At 44.1% G+C, this 24,760-nt stretch overlaps 1 protein-coding gene across 1 annotated transcript in view; it reads left to right on the top strand.

Annotated features, from left to right (window-relative positions):
• The window catches only part of METAP2 (methionyl aminopeptidase 2), a 72,994-nt gene that overhangs the window by 5,801 nt on the left and 42,433 nt on the right, over nt 1-24,760 (top strand). Inside the window, exon 2 of the mRNA XM_063927596.1 lies at nt 24,297-24,401. Coding sequence (XP_063783666.1) covers nt 24,297-24,401 — 105 coding nt within the window. The remainder of the gene's footprint in view (nt 1-24,296; nt 24,402-24,760) is intronic.

The following is a 24,760-nucleotide window of genomic DNA, read 5'->3' as shown; positions in this document are numbered from 1 at the left end:
GCAAGGGTTAACTAGTCTTGGGCCACAAATTTGACCCCTGAAATCAACAGAGAGTGGTCACTTGCATATGACCCACTTGTATTTTGCCTGGCCCAACGCTGTTTTGGGCATGAAATACACTGGCAAAGTGGGCACAAACACCATTTTATAAATTGCCATTTTGAATAAGTAGCTGTAGTTTTGCAAGGGTTAACTAGTCTTGGGCCACAAATTTGACCCCTGAAATCAACAGAGAGTGGTCACTTGCATGTGACCCACTTGTATTTTGCCTGGCCCAACGCTGTTTTGGGCATGAAATACACTGGCAAAGTGGGCACACACACCATTTTATTAATTGCCATTTTGAATAAGTAGCTGTAGTTTTGCAAGGGTTAACTAGTCTTGGGCCACAAATTTGACCCCTGAAATCAACAGAGGGTGGTCACTTACATATGACCCACTTGTATTTTGCTTGGCCCAACGCTGTTTTGGGCATTAAATACACTGGCAAAGTGGGCACAAACACCATTTTATAAATTGCCATTTTGAATAAGTAGCTGTAGTTTTGCAAGGGTTAACTAGTCTTGGGACACAAATTTGACCCCTGAAATCAACAGAGAGTGGTCACTTGCATGTGACCCACTTGTATTTTGCCTGGCCCAACGCTGTTTTGGGCATGAAATATACTGGCAAAGTGGGCACACACACCATGTTTTGCTATTTTAAATAAGTAGCTGTAGTTTTGCAAGGGTTAACCAGTCTTGGGCCACAAATTTGACCCCTGAAATCAACAGAGAGTGGTCACTTGCATGTGACCCACTTGTATTTTGCCTGGCCCAACGCTGTTTTGGGCATGAAATACACTGGCAAAGTGGGCACACACACCATATTTTCAATTTTGAATAAGTAGCTGTAGTTTTGCAAGGGTTAACCAGTCTTGGGCCACAAATTTGACCCCTGAAATCAACAGAGAGTGGTCACTTGCATGTGACCCACTTGTATTTTGCCTGGCCCAACGCTGTTTTGGGCATGAAATACACTGGCATAGTGGGCACACACACCATATTTTCCATTTTGAATAAGTAGCTGTAGTTTTGCAAGGGTTAACTAGTCTTGGGCCACAAATTTGACCCCTGAAATCAACAGAGAGTGGTCACTTGCATGTGACCCACTTGTATTTTGCCTGGCCCAACGCTGTTTTGGGCATGAAATACACTGGCAAAGTGGGCACACACACCATATTTTGCTATTTTGAATAAGTAGCTGTAGTTTTGCAAGGGTTAACCAGTCTTGGGCCACAAATTTGACACCTGAAATCAACAGAGGGTGGTCACTTACATATGACCCACTTGTATTTTGCTTGGCCCAATGCTGTTTTGGGCATGAAATACACTGGCAAAGTGGGCACACACACCATGTTTTGCTATTTTGAATAAGTAGCTGTAGTTTTGCAAGGGTTAACTAGTCTTGAGCCACAAATTTGACCCCTGAAATCAACAGAGAGTGGTCACTTGCATGTGACCCACTTGTATTTTGCCTGGCCCAACGCTGTTTTGGGCATGAAATACACTGGCAAAGTGGGCACACACACCATATTTTGCCATTTCCAATAAGTAGCTGTAGTTTTGCAAGGGTTAACTAGTCTTGGGCCACAAATTTGACACCTGAAATCAACAGAGAGTGGTCACTTGCATGTGACCCACTTGTATTTTGCCTGGCCCAACGCTGTTTTGGGCATGAAATACACTGGCAAAGTGGGCACACACACCATATTTTGCTATTTTGAATAAGTAGCTGTAGTTTTGCAAGGGTTAACTAGTCTTGGGCCACAAATTTGACCCCTGAAATCAACAGAGGGTGGTCAGTTACATATGACCCACTTGTATTTTGCCTGGCCCAACGCTGTTTTGGGCATGAAATACACTGGCAAAGTGGGCACACACACCATATTTTCCATTTTGAATAAGTAGCTGTAGTTTTGCAAGGGTTAACCAGTCTTGGGCCACAAAATTGACACCTGAAATCAACAGAGAGTGGTCACTTGCATGTGACCCACTTGTATTTTGCCTGGCCCAACGCTGTTTTGGGCATGAAATACACTGGCAAAGTGGGCACACACACCATATTTTGCTATTTTGAATAAGTAGCTGTAGTTTTGCAAGGGTTAACTAGTCTTGGGCCACAAATTTGACCCCTGAAATCAACAGAGGGTGGTCAGTTACATATGACCCACTTGTATTTTGCCTGGCCCAACGCTGTTTTGGGCATGAAATACACTGGCAAAGTGGGCACACACACCATATTTTCCATTTTGAATAAGTAGCTGTAGTTTTGCAAGGGTTAACCAGTCTTGGGCCACAAAATTGACACCTGAAATCAACAGAGGGTGGTCAGTTACATATGACCCACTTGTATTTTGCTTGGCCCAACGCATTTTGGGCATGAAATACACTGGCATAGTGGGCACACACACCATATTTTCCATTTTGAATAAGTAGCTGTAGTTTTGCAAGGGTTAACTAGTCTTGGGCCACAAATTTGACCCCTGAAATCAACAGAGAGTGGTCACTTGCATGTGACCCACTTGTATTTTGCCTGGCCCAACGCTGTTTTGGGCATGAAATACACTGGCAAAGTGGGCACACACACCATATTTTGCCATTTTCAATAAGTAGCTGTAGTTTTGCAAGGGTTAACTAGTCTTGGGCCACAAATTTGACCCCTGAAATCAACAGAGAGTGGTCACTTGCATATGACCCACTTGTATTTTGCCTGGCCCAACGCTGTTTTGGGCATGAAATACACTGGCAAAGTGGGCACAAACACCATTTTATAAATTGCCATTTTGAATAAGTAGCTGTAGTTTTGCAAGGGTTAACTAGTCTTGGGCCACAAATTTGACCCCTGAAATCAACAGAGAGTGGTCACTTGCATGTGACCCACTTGTATTTTGCCTGGCCCAACGCTGTTTTGGGCATGAAATACACTGGCAAAGTGGGCACACACACCATTTTATTAATTGCCATTTTGAATAAGTAGCTGTAGTTTTGCAAGGGTTAACTAGTCTTGGGCCACAAATTTGACCCCTGAAATCAACAGAGGGTGGTCACTTACATATGACCCACTTGTATTTTGCTTGGCCCAACGCTGTTTTGGGCATTAAATACACTGGCAAAGTGGGCACAAACACCATTTTATAAATTGCCATTTTGAATAAGTAGCTGTAGTTTTGCAAGGGTTAACTAGTCTTGGGACACAAATTTGACCCCTGAAATCAACAGAGAGTGGTCACTTGCATGTGACCCACTTGTATTTTGCCTGGCCCAACGCTGTTTTGGGCATGAAATATACTGGCAAAGTGGGCACACACACCATGTTTTGCTATTTTAAATAAGTAGCTGTAGTTTTGCAAGGGTTAACCAGTCTTGGGCCACAAATTTGACCCCTGAAATCAACAGAGAGTGGTCACTTGCATGTGACCCACTTGTATTTTGCCTGGCCCAACGCTGTTTTGGGCATGAAATACACTGGCAAAGTGGGCACACACACCATATTTTCAATTTTGAATAAGTAGCTGTAGTTTTGCAAGGGTTAACCAGTCTTGGGCCACAAATTTGACCCCTGAAATCAACAGAGAGTGGTCACTTGCATGTGACCCACTTGTATTTTGCCTGGCCCAACGCTGTTTTGGGCATGAAATACACTGGCATAGTGGGCACACACACCATATTTTCCATTTTGAATAAGTAGCTGTAGTTTTGCAAGGGTTAACTAGTCTTGGGCCACAAATTTGACCCCTGAAATCAACAGAGAGTGGTCACTTGCATGTGACCCACTTGTATTTTGCCTGGCCCAACGCTGTTTTGGGCATGAAATACACTGGCAAAGTGGGCACACACACCATATTTTGCTATTTTGAATAAGTAGCTGTAGTTTTGCAAGGGTTAACCAGTCTTGGGCCACAAATTTGACACCTGAAATCAACGGAGGGTGGTCACTTACATATGACCCACTTGTATTTTGCTTGGCCCAATGCTGTTTTGGGCATGAAATACACTGGCAAAGTGGGCGCAAACACCATGTTTTGCTATTTTGAATAAGTAGCTGTAGTTTTGCAAGGGTTAACTAGTCTTGAGCCACAAATTTGACCCCTGAAATCAACAGAGAGTGGTCACTTGCATGTGACCCACTTGTATTTTGCCTGGCCCAACGCTGTTTTGGGCATGAAATACACTGGCAAAGTGGGCACACACACCATATTTTGCCATTTCCAATAAGTAGCTGTAGTTTTGCAAGGGTTAACTAGTCTTGGGCCACAAATTTGACCCCTGAAATCAACAGAGAGTGGTCACTTGCATGTGACCCACTTGTATTTTGCCTGGCCCAACGCTGTTTTGGGCATGAAATACACTGGCAAAGTGGGCACACACACCATATTTTGCTATTTTGAATAAGTAGCTGTAGTTTTGCAAGGGTTAACTAGTCTTGGGCCACAAATTTGACCCCTGAAATCAACAGAGGGTGGTCAGTTACATATGACCCACTTGTATTTTGCCTGGCCCAACGCTGTTTTGGGCATGAAATACACTGGCAAAGTGGGCACACACACCATATTTTCCATTTTGAATAAGTAGCTGTAGTTTTGCAAGGGTTAACCAGTCTTGGGCCACAAAATTGACACCTGAAATCAACAGAGAGTGGTCACTTGCATGTGACCCACTTGTATTTTGCCTGGCCCAACGCTGTTTTGGGCATGAAATACACTGGCAAAGTGGGCACACACACCATATTTTGCCATTTTCAATAAGTAGCTGTAGTTTTGCAAGGGTTAACTAGTCTTGGGCCACAAATTTGACACCTGAAATCAACAGAGAGTGGTCACTTGCATGTGACCCACTTGTATTTTGCCTGGCCCAACGCTGTTTTGGGCATGAAATACACTGGCAAAGTGGGCACACACACCATATTTTGCTATTTTGAATAAGTAGCTGTAGTTTTGCAAGGGTTAACCAGTCTTGGGCCACAAATTTGACACCTGAAATCAACAGAGGGTGGTCACTTGCATGTGACCCACTTGTATTTTGCTTGGCCCAACGCTGTTTTGGGCATGAAATACACTGGCAAAGTGGGCACAAACACCATGTTTTGCTATTTTGAATAAGTAGCTGTAGTTTTGCAAGGGTTAACTAGTCTTGGGCCACAAATTTGACCCCTGAAATCAACAGAGAGTGGTCACTTGCATGTGACCCACTTGTATTTTGCCTGGCCCAACGCTGTTTTGGGCATGAAATACACTGGCAAAGTGGGCACACACACCATATTTTGCCATTTCCAATAAGTAGCTGTAGTTTTGCAAGGGTTAACTAGTCTTGGGCCACAAATTTGACCCCTGAAATCAACAGAGAGTGGTCACTTGCATGTGACCCACTTGTATTTTGCCTGGCCCAACGCTGTTTTGGGCATGAAATACACTGGCAAAGTGGGCACACACACCATATTTTGCTATTTTGAATAAGTAGCTGTAGTTTTGCAAGGGTTAACTAGTCTTGGGCCACAAATTTGACCCCTGAAATCAACAGAGGGTGGTCAGTTACATATGACCCACTTGTATTTTGCCTGGCCCAACGCTGTTTTGGGCATGAAATACACTGGCAAAGTGGGCACACACACCATATTTTCCATTTTGAATAAGTAGCTGTAGTTTTGCAAGGGTTAACTAGTCTTGGGCCACAAATTTGACACCTGAAATCAACAGAGGGTGGTCACTTACATATGACCCACTTGTATTTTGCTTGGCCCATCGCTGTTTTGGGCATGAAATACACTGGCAAAGTGGGCACAAACACCATTTTATAAATTGCCATTTTGAATAAGTAGCTGTAGTTTTGCAAGGGTTAACTAGTCTTGGGCCACAAATTTGACCCCTGAAATCAACAGAGGGTGGTCACTTGCATGTGACCCACTTGTATTTTGCCTGGCCCAACGCTGTTTTGGGCATGAAATACACTGGCAAAGTGGGCACACACACCATATTTTACCATTTTGAATAAGTAGCTATAGTTTTGCAAGAGTTAACTAGTCTTGGGACACAATTGTGAGACCTGCAATCAACAGAATGTGGTCACTTACATATCACCCACTTGTATTCTGCTTGGCCCAACATTGATTTGTGAATGAAATACGCTGGGAAAGTAGGCACAACCACCATATTATAATTTACCATTTTGAATATTTAGCTGTATTTTTGCAAGGGTTAACTAGTCTTAGGCGACATATTTGATACCAGAAATCAAGGGTTAGATTAGCTCCTTATCGCACAGGGGAGTCATAGAGAGCCTATGTTGCGTTAAAGTTGTCTGAAGTCAGCTCTTATCCTTGCTTGAAGGAAGCTATACTCAGCAGGATTGGGGTGACGGGTCCCAGCAAAGCCCAAGAATATTATGAGTTGCAGCTGAACCCATCTGAGCCTCCAGTGGTCAAACTGGCATAATTGGCCAAACTGAGTAAAACCTGGTTACAGATAAAAATTCTTCTTAGTGGGCAGTGGAAGTGATGGCTCTAGACCAGGCTATACGGGTATCAGACCGTAGTGTAAAACACTGGGCCTTTGCAGGCTGACCCCAGACAATTGAGGAGCTAGCAGTGGTGATTGAGAGGTACCTGACCCTGGGAAATTTTAATAAAGCCAAGCAAGGGTTACAGCCAGTACCTAAGCCCAATACCCAGATTCCCATTGTTAAATCAAACAGCCCATCTCCAGTCATATGTTTTGAGTGCAGAGAGCCCAGTTATGCACAGCGGTACTTCCTAAAGCAGGGTGAGCTAGTGGATTGCAGCTCAGGGAAAACAGTACAACCTGTATTCAGTATGGCGACTGGAATTATTTCCCCAGCTGAAACTACCATTTCATCTGATGGTACAGATTGAAGGCTGGGATATCTGGGCCTTGGTTGATACTGGCAATGAATTGTCTATCATCTCTGCTAACCTGGTTCTTCCCGGGTCTGGCCAGGTTGTGCTTCTGGTAAAGATGCTATGTATACTTGGTGACATAGAAGAATGCCCATGAGTGCACCTGCCGGTGGTGATTAAAGTAAGACCAGTAAAAATGGTAGTCACAGTAGCTTCCAAACCTCTTTATCCACTAATCCTGGGCCAGGACTTCCCACTGTTGCAGGAGTTTGTTACCTGGCATGACATTGGCAGACAGACAAAGGTTAAGCTGTCGCAGGGGCCAAGATCTACTGGAAGCCAAGGTTGTATGACTGTAAACCCCTCTCTTGCCAGTGAGATTGAGACACATTAGTCCCCCATTTGCGAAAGAGTGTCTTTGCAGGACTTTAGGCGAGATCAACATAACGATGGCAACTTGTCTAATACTTTTTAAAATGTGGTAGTGGTAAATGGTAAGGTAAACTCTGCTTTACCACCTGAAGGTGTACCTTACTTTATGTGAAAAACTATTTTTTTTACCCTGTAACTTATTTGCAAGGTAAAAGGGTAGACCAGTTGCTGATTCCCCGAAAACACGAGCAGCTGGTACTGAGGGCGGCTCACATGCATTTATGGGGTGGCCATTTAGGGGAGAGGAAAACTCTCCAGCGTATCCAGCTATGTTTCTCCTGGCCAGGCATTCATGCTGCAGTAAAAGAATATTGTCAGGAATGCCCAGTGTACTAAAAGAATGCACCCCAGACAGAATTTAGGGCGACCTTGGTTTTCCTGACTATAATTTCCATGCCTATTGAGCCAATTTTTATAGATCTGATAGGGCCAGTAGAAAAATCGGATCATGGGCATCAGTATATATTGGTGACGGTGGACTACTCCACCGGGTACCCGGAGGCCATACCACTATGTAACATGAAATCTAGCACTATTGTCCAGGAGTTCTTGATGCTGTATACCCGTCTAGGAATACCAATAGAGGTCCTGACCGACTAAGGTACCCCTTTTGTGTCTAAATTAATTAAATACCTGTGTCGCCTGTTAAAGGTGGATAGAATTACCATTTCGGTTTACCACCCGCAGACAGACGGCTTGGTTGAATGCTTTAACAGAACCCTTATGCAGATGATGAAAAGGGCAGTGTCACAGGAGAAGCGAGATTAAGACCTACTCTTACCTTAGCTATTGTTGGCAGTTTGAGAGGTACCCCAAGCCTCTTATTATTATTATTATTATTATTATTATTATTATTATCCTTTATTTATATAGAGACTTTATATAGAGACTGTATGGGGTTTAGACCCTTCAAACTCCTCTATGGTAGACAACGCAGAGGGATACTAGATCTATTAAAAGTTGGGTGGGAGCAGCAATTGTCCCAAGGGGATGCGGTTAAGATCCCGCCGGACGGAATCCCGGCGGTTGAAATACCGACGCCGGAACCCCGACCGGCACAATCCCGACATATTCTGCCTCCGTGGGTGTCCACGACACCCATAGAGGGAGAATATAAAAGTGTGCTGAGCATAGCAAAGCACCGTGCCTGCAGCGTGGCGAGCAAAGCGAGCCCACAATGGGCTGCGTTCTGCTCGCCACCCCTGTCGGGATTGTGTGGTCGAAATTCCGGCGTCAGTATTTCGACCGCCGGGATCCCATCCTGCGGGATTTAGTACTGATCCCGTCCCAAGAGCCTAACATCGTTCAGTTTGTGTCCCAATTATATGGCTGTCTAAGGCAAATTGCGCCACTTCTGACCAAGCATATGGCAAGAGCTCAACAGGATCAAAAACGCAGTCATGGCGTTACTGCTGTCAACCGGACTCTCAATAGGGGCAACAAGGTACTGATACTTGTGTCTAGGTACGGCAGGAAGGTAGAAGTAAAGAGGTAAAAGTCTACCATGTGAATTTGTTGAAGCCTTGGAAAGTGCCAGTCAACCCTCTTTAGTGGCCATGAAAACCCCAGAATGTCAGGTGCCTACTGAAGTAACTTTGAGTCCTAGCCAGAAACAAGAAGTGGTAAACTTAGTAGCACAGTACCAGGTTGTGTTCTCTGCCCTCCTGGGGAAAACTCAAATCATACAGCATGACAATGTTACTCCACCCAGGGGGGTGATAAAACAAAGGCAATATTGTATATCTGAGGCCCAACAGGCAGCAGTAAAACGGGAACTGGAAGTGATGCGGCGCTTGGGGGTCATAGAGTAGTCAAACAGTGAATGGAATAATCCCATTTTTTTTAGAGCCCAAGCTTTTTGGAGCTTTGAGATTCTGTAATGACTTCAGAAAGTTAAATAAAGTTCCTCGGTTTGATTCCTATCCTATGCCCCGGGTTGATGAACTTAGCAATAAGCCAGTATCTAACTACGCTAGATTTACTGAAGGGGTACTGGCAAATTCCTCTGATGGAAGCTGCCAAAGCAACAACAGCCTTCTCTACCACAGTGGGTTTGTTCCAGTCGCACCTTCCAAAGGTGGATGCAGTGTTACAGTCTCTACAGGCACAAGGGTTCACAGCTAACCTGGAGAAGTGTGCCATCATATCTGTGGAGGCAAAGTATCTGGGGTATATTGTGTGCCAAGGGTAAGTTAAACCTCAACCTGGCAAGGTGGAAGCAGTCTTCACATGGCCTAAGCTAAAATGTATGTCGCAACTCAGGATATTCTTTGGTCTGGTGGGCTATTATCGTAGGTTCAGGGGTGGAACTTGCAGCGGTGCAACCGGCAGGGCCCCTCCACGATGAAGGGGCCCACAGCCGGAGGCACTACAATGAGTGAGACTGACTCATTACATGCCACCTGCCGGCGCGCTGCAAGCCGCCGCTTCCCCTTAACAGAATGAGGCTGAGCTGGTGTGCAGAGCTGCAGTCTGGCCAGAGGGGTAGGAGGATGCAGTGGAGGAGTCTGGAGAAGGGGCCATCTTCCCCTCTCATTCACGGGCAGCCCAGCTGTTTCTTTTTGCTACCGGAGCATCACGTGACCATGCGGCTAAACTGTAGAGTTAGTGCAGCAGCATTCCTTGTAAGGCGGTCAGGCAGCTGTGTGTTTATTTATTTTTATTTTATTATACATTTTTCTAATTGTACATTTCATCCTGCAAACTCAGAATCGCGGACCTCGAAGAGGCGGAGCCTACAATGAGGGGGCGGAGATTGGGAGGTGGTGGGCGGGGTTGTTACAGTAAGCTGGTCTCTCTGCAAATAGTAATGGTGACTGTGCAGTGACATATAACATACAGCACAGCATAGAGTGACCCCACTAAGGCAGCCAGGCACAGGGTCATGTGTTGTCACCCAGGGTGCATGTGCTGCTGCTGGCTGCATGATGCATAGTGTGGACATCTGTCTCCATGGGCCTTGTGTATCCTTGTACAAAGGAATTGTCCCATCTTTATACAGTGAGAAGTCTTCTGAGTTTTTGTGGGAGTTGGATACAATTGGCCGACAGTTATCATATTGATATTCATTATGTCGACATAAAGAACTGTCAACAAACAGTCCCTTGTGATATAGCAGTTTCGTACTTTATACCGATGACAGCAGTGCCTTTTTCTGGATCACATTGCATTGGCGATGTCTCAGCAGTGTTCTGGTGAGTATTTTCCCCATTATCCCTAATCCCTAAACCTTTCCCTAGTAGCTAACCTTAACCTTTACCCCTCCCCACAGCCTAACCCTAGCCACCACCCCAGTGCCTCACCCCCCCCCCCCCCCCCAGCAGCCTAACCCTAAAACTTTACCGTAGTGCCTACTATATTGGCGTTACGTGTAAAAGGAGCTCTACTGTGTGGCGTAATGTGTATAAGGAGCTCTACTGTGTGGCTTAACCTGTATAAGGGGTATTACTGTGTGGTGTAACGTCTATAAGAAGCACCACTGTGTGGCGTAACGTGTATAAGGAGCACTATTGTGTGGCGTAAAGTGTATAAGGACCATTACAGTGTGTTGTAACGTGTATAAGGAGCTCTACTGTGTTGCGTAACATGTATAAGGAACAGTACTGGGTGGAGTAACGTGTATCAGGAGCACTACTGTGTGGTATAACGTATATTAAGATACTACTGTGTGGCGTAACATGTATAAGAGGCACTACTGTGTGTTGTAATGTGTATAAGAACTACTGTGTGGCGTAACGTGTAGAAGGAGCTCTACTATGTGGCGTAATGCGTATAAGAAGCAATACTGTGTGGCATAACGTGTTTCAGGAGCAGTACTGTGTAGCGTAATGTATATAAGGAGTACTACTGTTCAGTGTAATGTAATGTAAATCGGTGTAATGTAATAAGGTTGCACTACTGTGTGGCATAATTTGAATTGGTGGTACTATTGTGTGCCCACACCCCTTTTCAATGAGACCATGCCCTATTTTTTGACACACGTTTTGGATCTTGGGCGGGCTGGGGCAACGCATTTTGTTGCACCTCGGCCCACAATGGTCTTGTTCCGCCACTGCGTAGGTGCATGCGCGAATTTGCCACAGGGCAGCATCATTCACTGAATGTCTGAGGAAACAGTCCCCAGACAAGATCTAATCACAGATGTGCTAAATGTAGCACATCTACAATCATGTACTCTGACATGCGGGTGGATGCCCAGCACAGGGCTGGTCCGCCCTGCATGACTGGCCCTAGCCCCCCCCATCCCCCTCGCACAGGTACAAAACCATTGCACGGTGTCGATGATTTTGTACCTGATGAGTAACTCCCTGCAAACGAAGCTCCTGCACGCTGGCAGTCCGCTACTCGCCACATCCCGGGTCGCAGAGTCTGTGTGTAACACCACACAGCTGCCTCGGGCCACCCCCCAACGGTCCAGACAAGCCTCCGTTGTCCGGACCGTGGTTCTAAAGCCGGTGGCATGCCCCTTCCCACCACATGACCGCCTCTGCCTGTCAATCAGGCAGAGGCGATCGAAGCCCTGAGATGCTGATAGAATCTCACTGGGCTCCCGGATTGCGCACGCGCAGGGCGCACTCCACAAAGTAATTCAGACTGCGATCGCTGCTGCTGCAGTGATGGAGTCTGAATTACCCCCTAGGCCCGCAGAGACTACATTGCAGAATTTAAGAAAAGCTTTATACGCAGAGACTGTATTGATAGGCTCCTGATTCCAGGTGTCAAATTTGTGGCCCAAGACTGGTTAACCCTTGCAAAACTACAGCTACTTATTCAAAATGGCAAAATATGGTGTGTGTGCCCACTTTGCCAGTGTATTTCATGCCCAAAACAGCGTTGGGCCAGGCAAAATACAAGTGGGTCACATGCAAGTGACCACTCTCTGTTGATTTCAGGGGTCAAATTTGTGGCCCAAGACTAGTTAACCCTTGCAAAACTACAGCTACTTATTGGAAATGGCAAAATATGGTGTGTGTGCCCACTTTGCCAGTGTATTTCATGCCCAAAACAGCGTTGGGCCAGGCAAAATACAAGTGGGTCACATGCAAGTGACCACTCTCTGTTGATTTCAGGGGTCAAATTTGTGGCTCAAGACTAGTTAACCCTTGCAAAACTACAGCTACTTATTCAAAATAGCAAAACATGGTGTTTGCGCCCACTTTGCCAGTGTATTTCATGCCCAAAACAGCATTGGGCCAAGCAAAATACAAGTGGGTCATATGTAAGTGACCACCCTCTGTTGATTTCAGGTGTCAAATTTGTGGCCCAAGACTGGTTAACCCTTGCAAAACTACAGCTACTTATTAAAAATAGCAAAATATGGTGTGTGTGCCCACTTTGCCAGTGTATTTCATGCCCAAAACAGCGTTGGGCCAGGCAAAATACAAGTGGGTCACATGCAAGTGACCACTCTCTGTTGATTTCAGGGGTCAAATTTGTGGCCCAAGACTAGTTAACCCTTGCAAAACTACAGCTACTTATTCAAAATGGAAAATATGGTGTGTGTGCCCACTATGCCAGTGTATTTCATGCCCAAAACAGCGTTGGGCCAGGCAAAATACAAGTGGGTCACATGCAAGTGACCACTCTCTGTTGATTTCAGGGGTCAAATTTGTGGCCCAAGACTAGTTAACCCTTGCAAAACTACAGCTACTTATTCAAAATGGAAAATATGGTGTGTGTGCCCACTATGCCAGTGTATTTCATGCCCAAAACAGCGTTGGGCCAGGCAAAATACAAGTGGGTCACATGCAAGTGACCACTCTCTGTTGATTTCAGGGGTCAAATTTGTGGCCCAAGACTAGTTAACCCTTGCAAAACTACAGCTACTTATTCAAAATAGCAAAACATGGTGTTGTGCCCACTTTGCCAGTGTATTTCATGCCCAAAACAGCGTTGGGCCAGGCAAAATACAAGTGGGTCACATGCAAGTGACCACTCTCTGTTGATTTCAGGGGTCAAATTTGTGGCCCAAGACTAGTTAACCCTTGCAAAACTACAGCTACTTATTCAAAATGGCAATTTATAAAATGGTGTTTGTGCCCACTTTGCCAGTGTATTTCATGCCCAAAACAGCGTTGGGCCAGGCAAAATACAAGTGGGTCACATGCAAGTGACCACTCTCTGTTGATTTCAGGGGTCAAATTTGTGGCCCAAGACTAGTTAACCCTTGCAAAACTACAGCTACTTATTGAAAATGGCAAAATATGGTGTGTGTGCCCACTTTGCCAGTGTATTTCATGCCCAAAACAGCGTTGGGCCAGGCAAAATACAAGTGGGTCACATGCAAGTGACCACTCTCTGTTGATTTCAGGGGTCAAATTTGTGGCCCAAGACTAGTTAACCCTTGCAAAACTACAGCTACTTATTCAAAATGGAAAATATGGTGTGTGTGCCCACTATGCCAGTGTATTTCATGCCCAAAACAGCGTTGGGCCAGGCAAAATACAAGTGGGTCACATGCAAGTGACCACTCTCTGTTGATTTCAGGGGTCAAATTTGTGGCCCAAGACTGGTTAACCCTTGCAAAACTACAGCTACTTATTCAAAATTGAAAATATGGTGTGTGTGTGCCCACTTTGCCAGTGTATTTCATGCCCAAAACAGCGTTGGGCCAGGCAAAATACAAGTGGGTCACATGCAAGTGACCACTCTCTGTTGATTTCAGGGGTCAAATTTGTGGCCCAAGACTAGTTAACCCTTGCAAAACTACAGCTACTTATTCAAAATAGCAAAACATGGTGTGTGTGCCCACTTTGCCAGTGTATTTCATGCCCAAAACAGCGTTGGGCCAGGCAAAATACAAGTGGGTCACATGCAAGTGACCACCCTCTGTTGATTTCAGGGGTCAAATTTGTGGCCCAAGACTAGTTAACCCTTGCAAAACTACAGCTACTTATTCAAAATGGCAATTTATAAAATGGTGTGTGTGCCCACTTTGCCAGTGTATTTCATGCCCAAAACAGCGTTGGGCCAAGCATAATACAAGTGGGTCATATGTAAGTGACCACCCTCTGTTGATTTCAGGTGTCAAATTTGTGGCCCAAGACTGGTTAACCCTTGCAAAACTACAGCTACTTATTCAAAATAGCAAAACATGGTGTGTGTGCCCACTTTGCCAGTGTATTTCATGCCCAAAACAGCGTTGGGCCAAGCAAAATACAAGTGGGTGATATGTAAGTCACCACCCTCTGTTGATTTCAGGTGTCAAATTTGTGGCCCAAGACTGGTTAACCCTTGCAAAACTACAGCTACTTATTCAAAATGGAAAATATGGTGTGTGTGCCCGCTTTGCCAGTGTATTTCATGCCCAAAACAGTGTTGGGCCAAACAAAATACAAGTGGGTCATATGTAACTGACCACCCTCTGTTGATTTCAGGTGTCAAATTTGTGGCCCAAGACTGGTTAACCCTTGCAAAACTACAGCTACTTATTCAAAATGGAAAATATGGTGTGTGTGCCCACTATGCCAGTGTATTTCATGCCCAAAACAGCGTTGGGCCAGGCAAAATACAAGTGGGTCACATGCAAGTGACCACTCTCTGTTGATTTCAGGGGTCAAATTTGTGGCCCAAGACTGGTTAACCCTTGCAAAACTACAGCTACTTATTCAAAATTGAAAATATGGTGTGTGTGCCCACTTTGCCAGTGTATTTCATGCCCAAAACAGCGTTGGGCCAGGCAAAATACAAGTGGGTCACATGCAAGTGACCACTCTCTGTTGATTTCAGGGGTCAAATTTGTGGCCCAAGACTGGTTAACCCTTGCAAAACTACAGCTACTTATTTAAAATAGCAAAACATGGTGTGTGTGCCCACTTTGCCAGTATATTTCATGCCCAAAACAGCGTTGGGCCAGGCAAAATACAAGTGGGTCACATGCAAGTGACCACTCTCTGTTGATTTCAGGGGTCAAATTTGTGTCCCAAGACTAGTTAACCCTTGCAAAACTACAGCTACTTATTCAAAATGGCAATTTATAAAATGGTGTTTGTGCCCACTTTGCCAGTGTATTTAATGCCCAAAACAGCGTTGGGCCAAGCAAAATACAAGTGGGTCATATGTAAGTGACCACCCTCTGTTGATTTCAGGGGTCAAATTTGTGGCCCAAGACTAGTTAACCCTTGCAAAACTACAGCTACTTATTCAAAATGGCAATTAATAAAATGGTGTGTGTGCCCACTTTGCCAGTGTATTTCATGCCCAAAACAGCGTTGGGCCAAGCATAATACAAGTGGGTCATATGTAAGTGACCACCCTCTGTTGATTTCAGGTGTCAAATTTGTGGCCCAAGACTGGTTAACCCTTGCAAAACTACAGCTACTTATTCAAAATAGCAAAACATGGTGTGTGTGCCCACTTTGCCAGTGTATTTCATGCCCAAAACAGCGTTGGGCCAAGCAAAATACAAGTGGGTGATATGTAACTGACCACCCTCTGTTGATTTCAGGTGTCAAATTTGTGGCCCAAGACTAGTTAACCCTTGCAAAACTACAGCTACTTATTGGAAATGGCAAAATATGGTGTGTGTGCCCACTTTGCCAGTGTATTTCATGCCCAAAACAGCGTTAGGCCAGGCAAAATACAAGTGGGTCACATGCAAGTGACCACTCTCTGTTGATTTCAGGGGTCAAATTTGTGGCCCAAGACTAGTTAACCCTTGCAAAACTACAGCTACTTATTCAAAATAGCAAAACATGGTGTTTGCGCCCACTTTGCCAGTGTATTTCATGCCCAAAACAGCGTTGGGCCAAGCAAAATACAAGTGGGTCATATGTAACTGACCACCCTCTGTTGATTTCAGGTGTCAAATTTGTGGCCCAAGACTGGTTAACCCTTGCAAAACTACAGCTACTTATTCAAAATAGCAAAACATGGTGTGTGTGCCCACTTTGCCAGTGTATTTCATGCCCAAAACAGCGTTGGGCCAAGCAAAATACAAGTGGGTGATATGTAACTGACCACCCTCTGTTGATTTCAGGTGTCAAATTTGTGGCCCAAGACTAGTTAACCCTTGCAAAACTACAGCTACTTATTGGAAATGGCAAAATATGGTGTGTGTGCCCACTTTGCCAGTGTATTTCATGCCCAAAACAGCGTTAGGCCAGGCAAAATACAAGTGGGTCACATGCAAGTGACCACTCTCTGTTGATTTCAGGGGTCAAATTTGTGGCCCAAGACTAGTTAACCCTTGCAAAACTACAGCTACTTATTCAAAATAGCAAAACATGGTGTTGTGCCCACTTTGCCAGTGTATTTCATGCCCAAAACAGCGTTGGGCCAGGCAAAATACAAGTGGGTCACATGCAAGTGACCACTCTCTGTTGATTTCAGGGGTCAAATTTGTGGCCCAAGACTAGTTAACCCTTGCAAAACTACAGCTACTTATTCAAAATGGCAATTTATAAAATGGTGTTTGTGCCCACTTTGCCAGTGTATTTCATGCCCAAAACAGCGTTGGGCCAGGCAAAATACAAGTGGGTCACATGCAAGTGACCACTCTCTGTTGATTTCAGGGGTCAAATTTGTGGCCCAAGACTAGTTAACCCTTGCAAAACTACAGCTACTTATTGAAAATGGCAAAATATGGTGTGTGTGCCCACTTTGCCAGTGTATTTCATGCCCAAAACAGCGTTGGGCCAGGCAAAATACAAGTGGGTCACATGCAAGTGACCACTCTCTGTTGATTTCAGGGGTCAAATTTGTGGCCCAAGACTAGTTAACCCTTGCAAAACTACAGCTACTTATTCAAAATGGAAAATATGGTGTGTGTGCCCACTATGCCAGTGTATTTCATGCCCAAAACAGCGTTGGGCCAGGCAAAATACAAGTGGGTCACATGCAAGTGACCACTCTCTGTTGATTTCAGGGGTCAAATTTGTGGCCCAAGACTGGTTAACCCTTGCAAAACTACAGCTACTTATTCAAAATTGAAAATATGGTGTGTGTGTGCCCACTTTGCCAGTGTATTTCATGCCCAAAACAGCGTTGGGCCAGGCAAAATACAAGTGGGTCACATGCAAGTGACCACTCTCTGTTGATTTCAGGGGTCAAATTTGTGGCCCAAGACTAGTTAACCCTTGCAAAACTACAGCTACTTATTCAAAATAGCAAAACATGGTGTGTGTGCCCACTTTGCCAGTGTATTTCATGCCCAAAACAGCGTTGGGCCAGGCAAAATACAAGTGGGTCACATGCAAGTGACCACCCTCTGTTGATTTCAGGGGTCAAATTTGTGGCCCAAGACTAGTTAACCCTTGCAAAACTACAGCTACTTATTCAAAATGGCAATTTATAAAATGGTGTGTGTGCCCACTTTGCCAGTGTATTTCATGCCCAAAACAGCGTTGGGCCAAGCATAATACAAGTGGGTCATATGTAAGTGACCACCCTCTGTTGATTTCAGGTGTCAAATTTGTGGCCCAAGACTGGTTAACCCTTGCAAAACTACAGCTACTTATTCAAAATAGCAAAACATGGTGTGTGTGCCCACTTTGCCAGTGTATTTCATGCCCAAAACAGCGTTGGGCCAAGCAAAATACAAGTGGGTGATATGTAAGTCACCACCCTCTGTTGATTTCAGGTGTCAAATTTGTGGCCCAAGACTGGTTAACCCTTGCAAAACTACAGCTACTTATTCAAAATGGAAAATATGGTGTGTGTGCCCGCTTTGCCAGTGTATTTCATGCCCAAAACAGTGTTGGGCCAAACAAAATACAAGTGGGTCATATGTAACTGACCACCCTCTGTTGATTTCAGGTGTCAAATTTGTGGCCCAAGACTGGTTAACCCTTGCAAAACTACAGCTACTTATTCAAAATGGAAAATATGGTGTGTGTGCCCACTATGCCAGTGTATTTCATGCCCAAAACAGCGTTGGGCCAGGCAAAATACAAGTGGGTCACATGCAAGTGACCACTCTCTGTTGATTTCAGGGGTCAAATTTGTGGCCCAAGACTGGTTAACCCTTGCAAAACTACAGCTACTTATTCAAAATTGAAAATATGGTGTGTGTGCCCACTTTGCCAGTGTATTTCATGCCCAAAACAGCGTTGGGCCAGGCAAAATACAAGTGGGTCACATGCAAGTGACCACTCTCTGTTGATTTCAGGGGTCAAATTTGTGGCCCAAGACTGGTTAACCCTTGCAAAACTACAGCTACTTATTTAAAATAGCAAAACATGGTGTGTGTGCCCACTTTGCCAGTATATTTCATGCCCAAAACAGCGTTGGGCCAGGCAAAATACAAGTGGGTCACATGCAAGTGACCACTCTCTGTTGATTTCAGGGGTCAAATTTGTGTCCCAAGACTAGTTAACCCTTGCAAAACTACAGCTACTTATTCAAAATGGCAATTTATAAAATGGTGTTTGTGCCCACTTTGCCAGTGTATTTAATGCCCAAAACAGCGTTGGGCCAAGCAAAATACAAGTGGGTCATATGTAAGTGACCACCCTCTGTTGATTTCAGGGGTCAAATTTGTGGCCCAAGACTAGTTAACCCTTGCAAAACTACAGCTACTTATTCAAAATGGCAATTAATAAAATGGTGTGTGTGCCCACTTTGCCAGTGTATTTCATGCCCAAAACAGCGTTGGGCCAAGCATAATACAAGTGGGTCATATGTAAGTGACCACCCTCTGTTGATTTCAGGTGTCAAATTTGTGGCCCAAGACTGGTTAACCCTTGCAAAACTACAGCTACTTATTCAAAATAGCAAAACATGGTGTGTGTGCCCACTTTGCCAGTGTATTTCATGCCCAAAACAGCGTTGGGCCAAGCAAAATACAAGTGGGTGATATGTAACTGACCACCCTCTGTTGATTTCAGGTGTCAAATTTGTGGCCCAAGACTAGTTAACCCTTGCAAAACTACAGCTACTTATTGGAAATGGCAAAATATGGTGTGTGTGCCCACTTTGCCAGTGTATTTCATGCCCAAAACAGCGTTAGGCCAGGCAAAATACAAGTGGGTCACATGCAAGTGACCACTCTCTGTTGATTTCAGGGGTCAAATTTGTGGCCCAAGACTAGTTAACCCTTGCAAAACTACAGCTACTTATTCAAAATAGCAAAACATGGTGTTTGCGCCCACTTTGCCAGTGTATTTCATGCCCAAAACAGCGTTGGGCCAAGCAAAATACAAGTGGGTCATATGTAACTGACCACCCTCTGTTGATTTCAGGTGTCAAATTTGTGGCCCAAGACTGGTTAACCCTTGCAAAACTACAGCTACTTATTCAAAATGGAAAATATGGTGTGTGTGCCCACTTTGCCAGTGTATTTCATGCCCAAAACAGCGTTGGGCCAGGCAAAATACAAGTGGGTCACATGCAAGTGACCACTCTCTGTTGATTTCAGGGGTCAAATGTGTGGCCCAAGACTAGTTAACCCTTGCAAAACTACAGCTACTTATTCAAAATGGCAAAATATGGTGTGTGTGCCCACTTTGCCAGTGTATTTCATGCCCAAAACAGTGTTGGGCCAGGCAAAATACAAGTGGGTCACATGCACGGGACCCTACTCTGTTGATTTCAGGTGTCAAATTTGTGACAGAAGACTCATTAACCCTTGCGAAACTGAATGATCTGAATAAGAAGCTGGAGTTCGAATAAGAAGTGAATAAGAAGCTGGAGCTTGAATAAGAAGTGAATAAGAAGCTGGCCGAATAAGAAGCTAACTTCAGCCTCGTATTATTAGGCACTATATTTAAAATAGGGTAATTGTAAACAAGGTTCAAGTAGGGGAGCACTCTGGTTTTCTCCTATAAAAATAATTTAACTTGCAAATTATCAGATGCTTGTTACAAATGGTAGAAATGCTTTGGTGTCCACTTTCCATAAATTTCTATACAAAAATTTTTGTTGGCCAGGCAAAATACAAGTAGATACCATAGTAAACGCCCCACTTTGATTTCTGCTATCAAGTTACTAGTGCAAAACAATTTAATACATGAAAATAGAAAGTTCATTTGTGTTCACCTTGCTGTCTAGTTTAAGGTACAAATAGTCTTGTATGAGAGCACCTGATCTAATTTCCACTGTCAAGTCGCTGGTGCACACTGCTTTAAATACTGCGGCTGCTGCTTAGAAAAAATGAATAAAAATATCAGTGTTACCCAAAAGTGTGATGGACTATGATACATTACAAGTGCTTTATCTAAAGGATATAGAACCACCACCACCACCACCACACACACACACACACACACACACACACACACACACACACACACACACACACACTCCTAGCAAACACCAAAACTGGGCCACATGGCTCATAGCTATAATTTTATGTAATATTACAACAGCTCTCTCTATCTATCTATGTCTATCTATCTATGTCTATCTATCTATGTCTATCTATCTATGTCTATCTATCTATGTCTATCTATCTATGTCTATATATATATATATATATATATATATCTATATATATATATATCTATATCTATATCTATATATATCTATCTTAGTGCTGGGCAACGATTTAAAATTTTTAATCACAATTAATCGCAGGACTTCATGCGATTAATTGTATTGTTAGCCGACTAAAGTCAATAATGAATTCAAAAGTGGTGTATTGCGCACTTTTAGTACTTCTATATGAACAACAGTGCAATAACATTAAACAACACTGCAAACAAATTTGGTTTGCAGTTTTCCCTTAACACAGTAGCATTTAAAAAACGTAAAAAATTAAAATTAATAATAAAATATGTTTTCTGAGAATCTAAATCTGTTTTCTTTCCCAGATTTTTGTTCCCACCAGATTGGACAGATATATTTTAGGTGTGTAACCTATTTACTCCTCTGCACCAAGCCAGTTGCTAAGACACACAAGGTTATTTACATTTTCAGATGATAAAGAAACTCTCTTCTTCTGTACAATATGACCAGCAAGAGAAAACAACCTTTCACAGGGTACTGATGTTGCAGGTGTGGCCAAGTACTTCTGTGCAATGGAGGCCAGCCTGCTGTGTGAGCCTGCATGTTTGGACCACCACTCTAATGGACAGGACTCTGTACTGATGGTGGGCTCCGCTCTGAATCGACGCACACTGTTCTCAACTGAATCTTCCTACTGTTCAGAATCAGACTCTGATGAAGCAGCCAATAGGGCTAACTTTTTATTTGGTGGCTCTGATGTTGTTGCTTCCACCGGTTTCTCTGCAACAAACCTCTGTTCCTTTAGTAAGTTGGTGACTAAGGCCCACACCTCACCCCTCTCAGCTCTGGGTATACACTTGAGGTCCTTGAATCTAGGGTCCAATGCGGTAGCAATCTTCAGATATGCAATGTTGGCATTTTCTTTGCGTGTCTCCAGGTCTGTTCTGAATGTAGACTTAAATTTGACCACGTAGGCAGGGTCATCATCTGAACTCTCCATGACCCGAGAGAGATGGCAAAAAGCAGGCAGAACCACAGAGCATGAAACATACTTTTCTCCTCCCAGAAGTTCAGTCACATACCTGCAACAGCAAAAATAATCAAACCCATTTCTTTGGGTACGGGAGAATGCTGGTGGTCAGAAGACCGACAGCGGCATCCTGGAATCCAGATACCCAAAAGTCCCCGGTAAGTATACTAACCCTCCCTACCCTTAACCCTCCCTACTAACCCTAACCCTCCCTGCTCCCTACTAACCCTAACCCTCCCTGCTCCCTACTAACCCTCCCTGCTCCCTACTAACCCTAACCCTCCCTGCTTCCTACCCACCACCAGTAAGTGCCTAAACCTACCTAACTACATCCCATTCATGCTATATTTTTTACAGACAGGACAGTGGAAAAATGAAATATATGAAGTATGTAAAATATACCTGCAGGGCTCCAGTAGCGTTTCCAACCTCTGCAGTTTGTCCATTTCAGCTGTAGTTGGCATGGCAATCTTGGTGTTGTGTGTGGTGAGGACATCCCTCAGTGGCTGTTCATTTCCACAGACACTTTTTATCATGTCCAGAGTCGAATTCCATCTGGTTGGAATATCTTGTATAAGTGACTCCTTATTTTGTCTATGTTGAATTTGTTGTTTTTGTAATTCTGCAGCACTTGCTGGACTGTGTTTAAAGTGGCCTACAACTTTTCTGCATTTGGTCAGGACATTGTCAAACGCACTGTTCTGCAGAGATACTGTGACAGAACGCTGGAGACTGTGCGCAGTGCAGGGGACATGTTCAAAAGGCAGGTGTCTTGCAGCAGCAATCATATTTTTTGCACTATCTGTGCTAAGTGTGCCGACTTTATCTGAAATGTTCCACTCCTGTGCAACATAAATAAAATGTTCAGCGCACGTTTCAGCAAAATGTCTCTCTTCTGTTTTCATTACAGTCAGAGCATGTGAATGTAGCTCCCAGTGTTCATCAATATAATGCACTGTAACTCCGAGGTAATTATGGTTACCCAGCGATGTCCAGTAATCTCCAGTGAGAGCAACATGTGGTGCACATTGTAACGCCATCGCTTTTGTAGTCCTCTCATTTTCATACAAGTCATGTATTCTTCTTGTGATGGTGCGTCTTGAGGGAGGCTCATACGTGCTGTCATTCGTTGCGATCCTAAGAACGTTCCTCAGACCGACCTCTTCGACAATACTAATTGGCCTGCAGTTTGTAGCTATCCACTTCGCTATGTTATTTGTTAGCTTTTCTTGCTTTTGTTTATCTATACTTCTCCCATACGCTGTATCCAATGTAGTCTGCCGAAGCTTCCCTCCACTGTTTGTTTGAGTGGGTGAGTTGCTGGCATCAACGGTGTGTATTGCATTTAAGTGATACTTCAGACTCGAAGTACTCCGGTGATAAGAAAATTCAACTTTGCAGTGTTTACAAATAACTTTGGTTTTATCAACTGTGCTTATCTGGTAGAGATTTAAAATGAAAATGTCCATGTAAGATTTCGGTTCCTTTCTCCATTTTCTGTGAAAACATTTTTAAATAAATAAAATAAAATTAATAAAAAAAATAAAAAAAAACTGTATTTTTTTTTTTTTTTTTTAATAGCAGATTAGGCACCCCAGCAATTAAAAGGGAGTATAATAGCTCAGCAGGGAGACCCTAATGAACGAAGGAGGCCCAAACTTCCAATCCCATCCACTAACTCTCCTGTTAATATAAGCAATATCAGCCCCAATATACATAAACCCGTCACATCCAGTCCCACAGTGGCGTTGATAGAACCAGTGAATAGCCGCCGGTGAGAAGTGCTTCCTGCGCTGTCTCTGATACTTGCGCGCCGGCCAGCACGCACGCTGTGGGACCATTCTCATCCAGTCCCACAGCGGCGCCCGCCGAAGAAGAGAAGGGCTGCCCTGCAACCCACCCGACCGAGGTTTCTCCTCAGCCACGCGTAACTAAGTTACCCAGTTACGGCCAGCGCGCGCTACGGGATCCCACTCACCCAGTCCCACCGCGACGCAGCTCTCGCTTGTGTTCAACTTCTAAGTTAATCGCTACCTATCTAACTAAAAACTAAATGCTAAAGAGCAGCTATAAGGGAATCCTATGCCTTTGCTAGGGCCCTGTATAAAAACCAGTACTCACAGAGATATTGTGAAGATGTCTGTCTCAAGAGGTTATGGCGGCTGGCGGCTTCCTCTTCTCCGGCGGCATCCGGTGGCTTCCTCTTCTCCGGCGGCATCCAGCGGCTTCTCCATCAAGGGGGTCAGATGAATTACTGCTTCCGGCAGCTTCTTCCGCTACTGCTTCCGGCGCAGCAGCGTTAACGGCGTTAACAATATTATCGCCGTTATTGCGTTAACGCGTTAATAACGCGTTATCTTGCCCAGCACTAATATATATATATATAGCTGAGAGAGAATTTTTTTTAACTTTTCTTTCGTTATAGAGTAGTGTTTAAGTTGTGTTCAAAGATGTTGCATTTTCTTTCATTGTACTGGATGTGTGCCATTATAATTTTAACTATATAACTTCCCTTAAGTTAAGGAACTTGGATATCTTCATAAATGTATATTTATTTTAGGACAAGAACCTGAAAATGATGTGGGTGCTGCAGCTCCTGTCATTGGTGATTTAACAAAACAGTTGGAGAAGCAAGCTCTTGAAAACAAGGATGAAGAGGAAGATGGTATGTGTGTGGGGATTGCGGTTACAATACGACTAGTTGGGATCTCGAACGTCACAATGCCAAAATCATGGCTAGCGGGGATCCCGGCCGCTGGTTTTTCATACTATTCCCATGTGTGTGTACAGCAGTGCTTAAGTGGAAGTTATGAACACTGTGTATACTATAAAAGTACTTGTGCAAATGCAAATTACCATGGTGCTCAGGCTGGCCACAGGCCAGAAGTCTACCTCCAGTTTGGAACAGAGTGTATAACATGCTAGCTTAACCAGTTCACTTCTATGGACAGCATTTCAGATATAATAATAAATTGTCTGTATTCTTCTTCGGGGTCCATGGTTGTATTTTGTTAGAATACAGTG

This window comes from Pseudophryne corroboree, chromosome 6, assembly GCF_028390025.1.
Source record: "Pseudophryne corroboree isolate aPseCor3 chromosome 6, aPseCor3.hap2, whole genome shotgun sequence".
Lineage (NCBI taxonomy): Eukaryota > Metazoa > Chordata > Amphibia > Anura > Myobatrachidae > Pseudophryne > Pseudophryne corroboree.
Note: the sequence above shows the minus strand (reverse complement) of the source record. Positions and strands in the feature narration are given on the sequence as shown.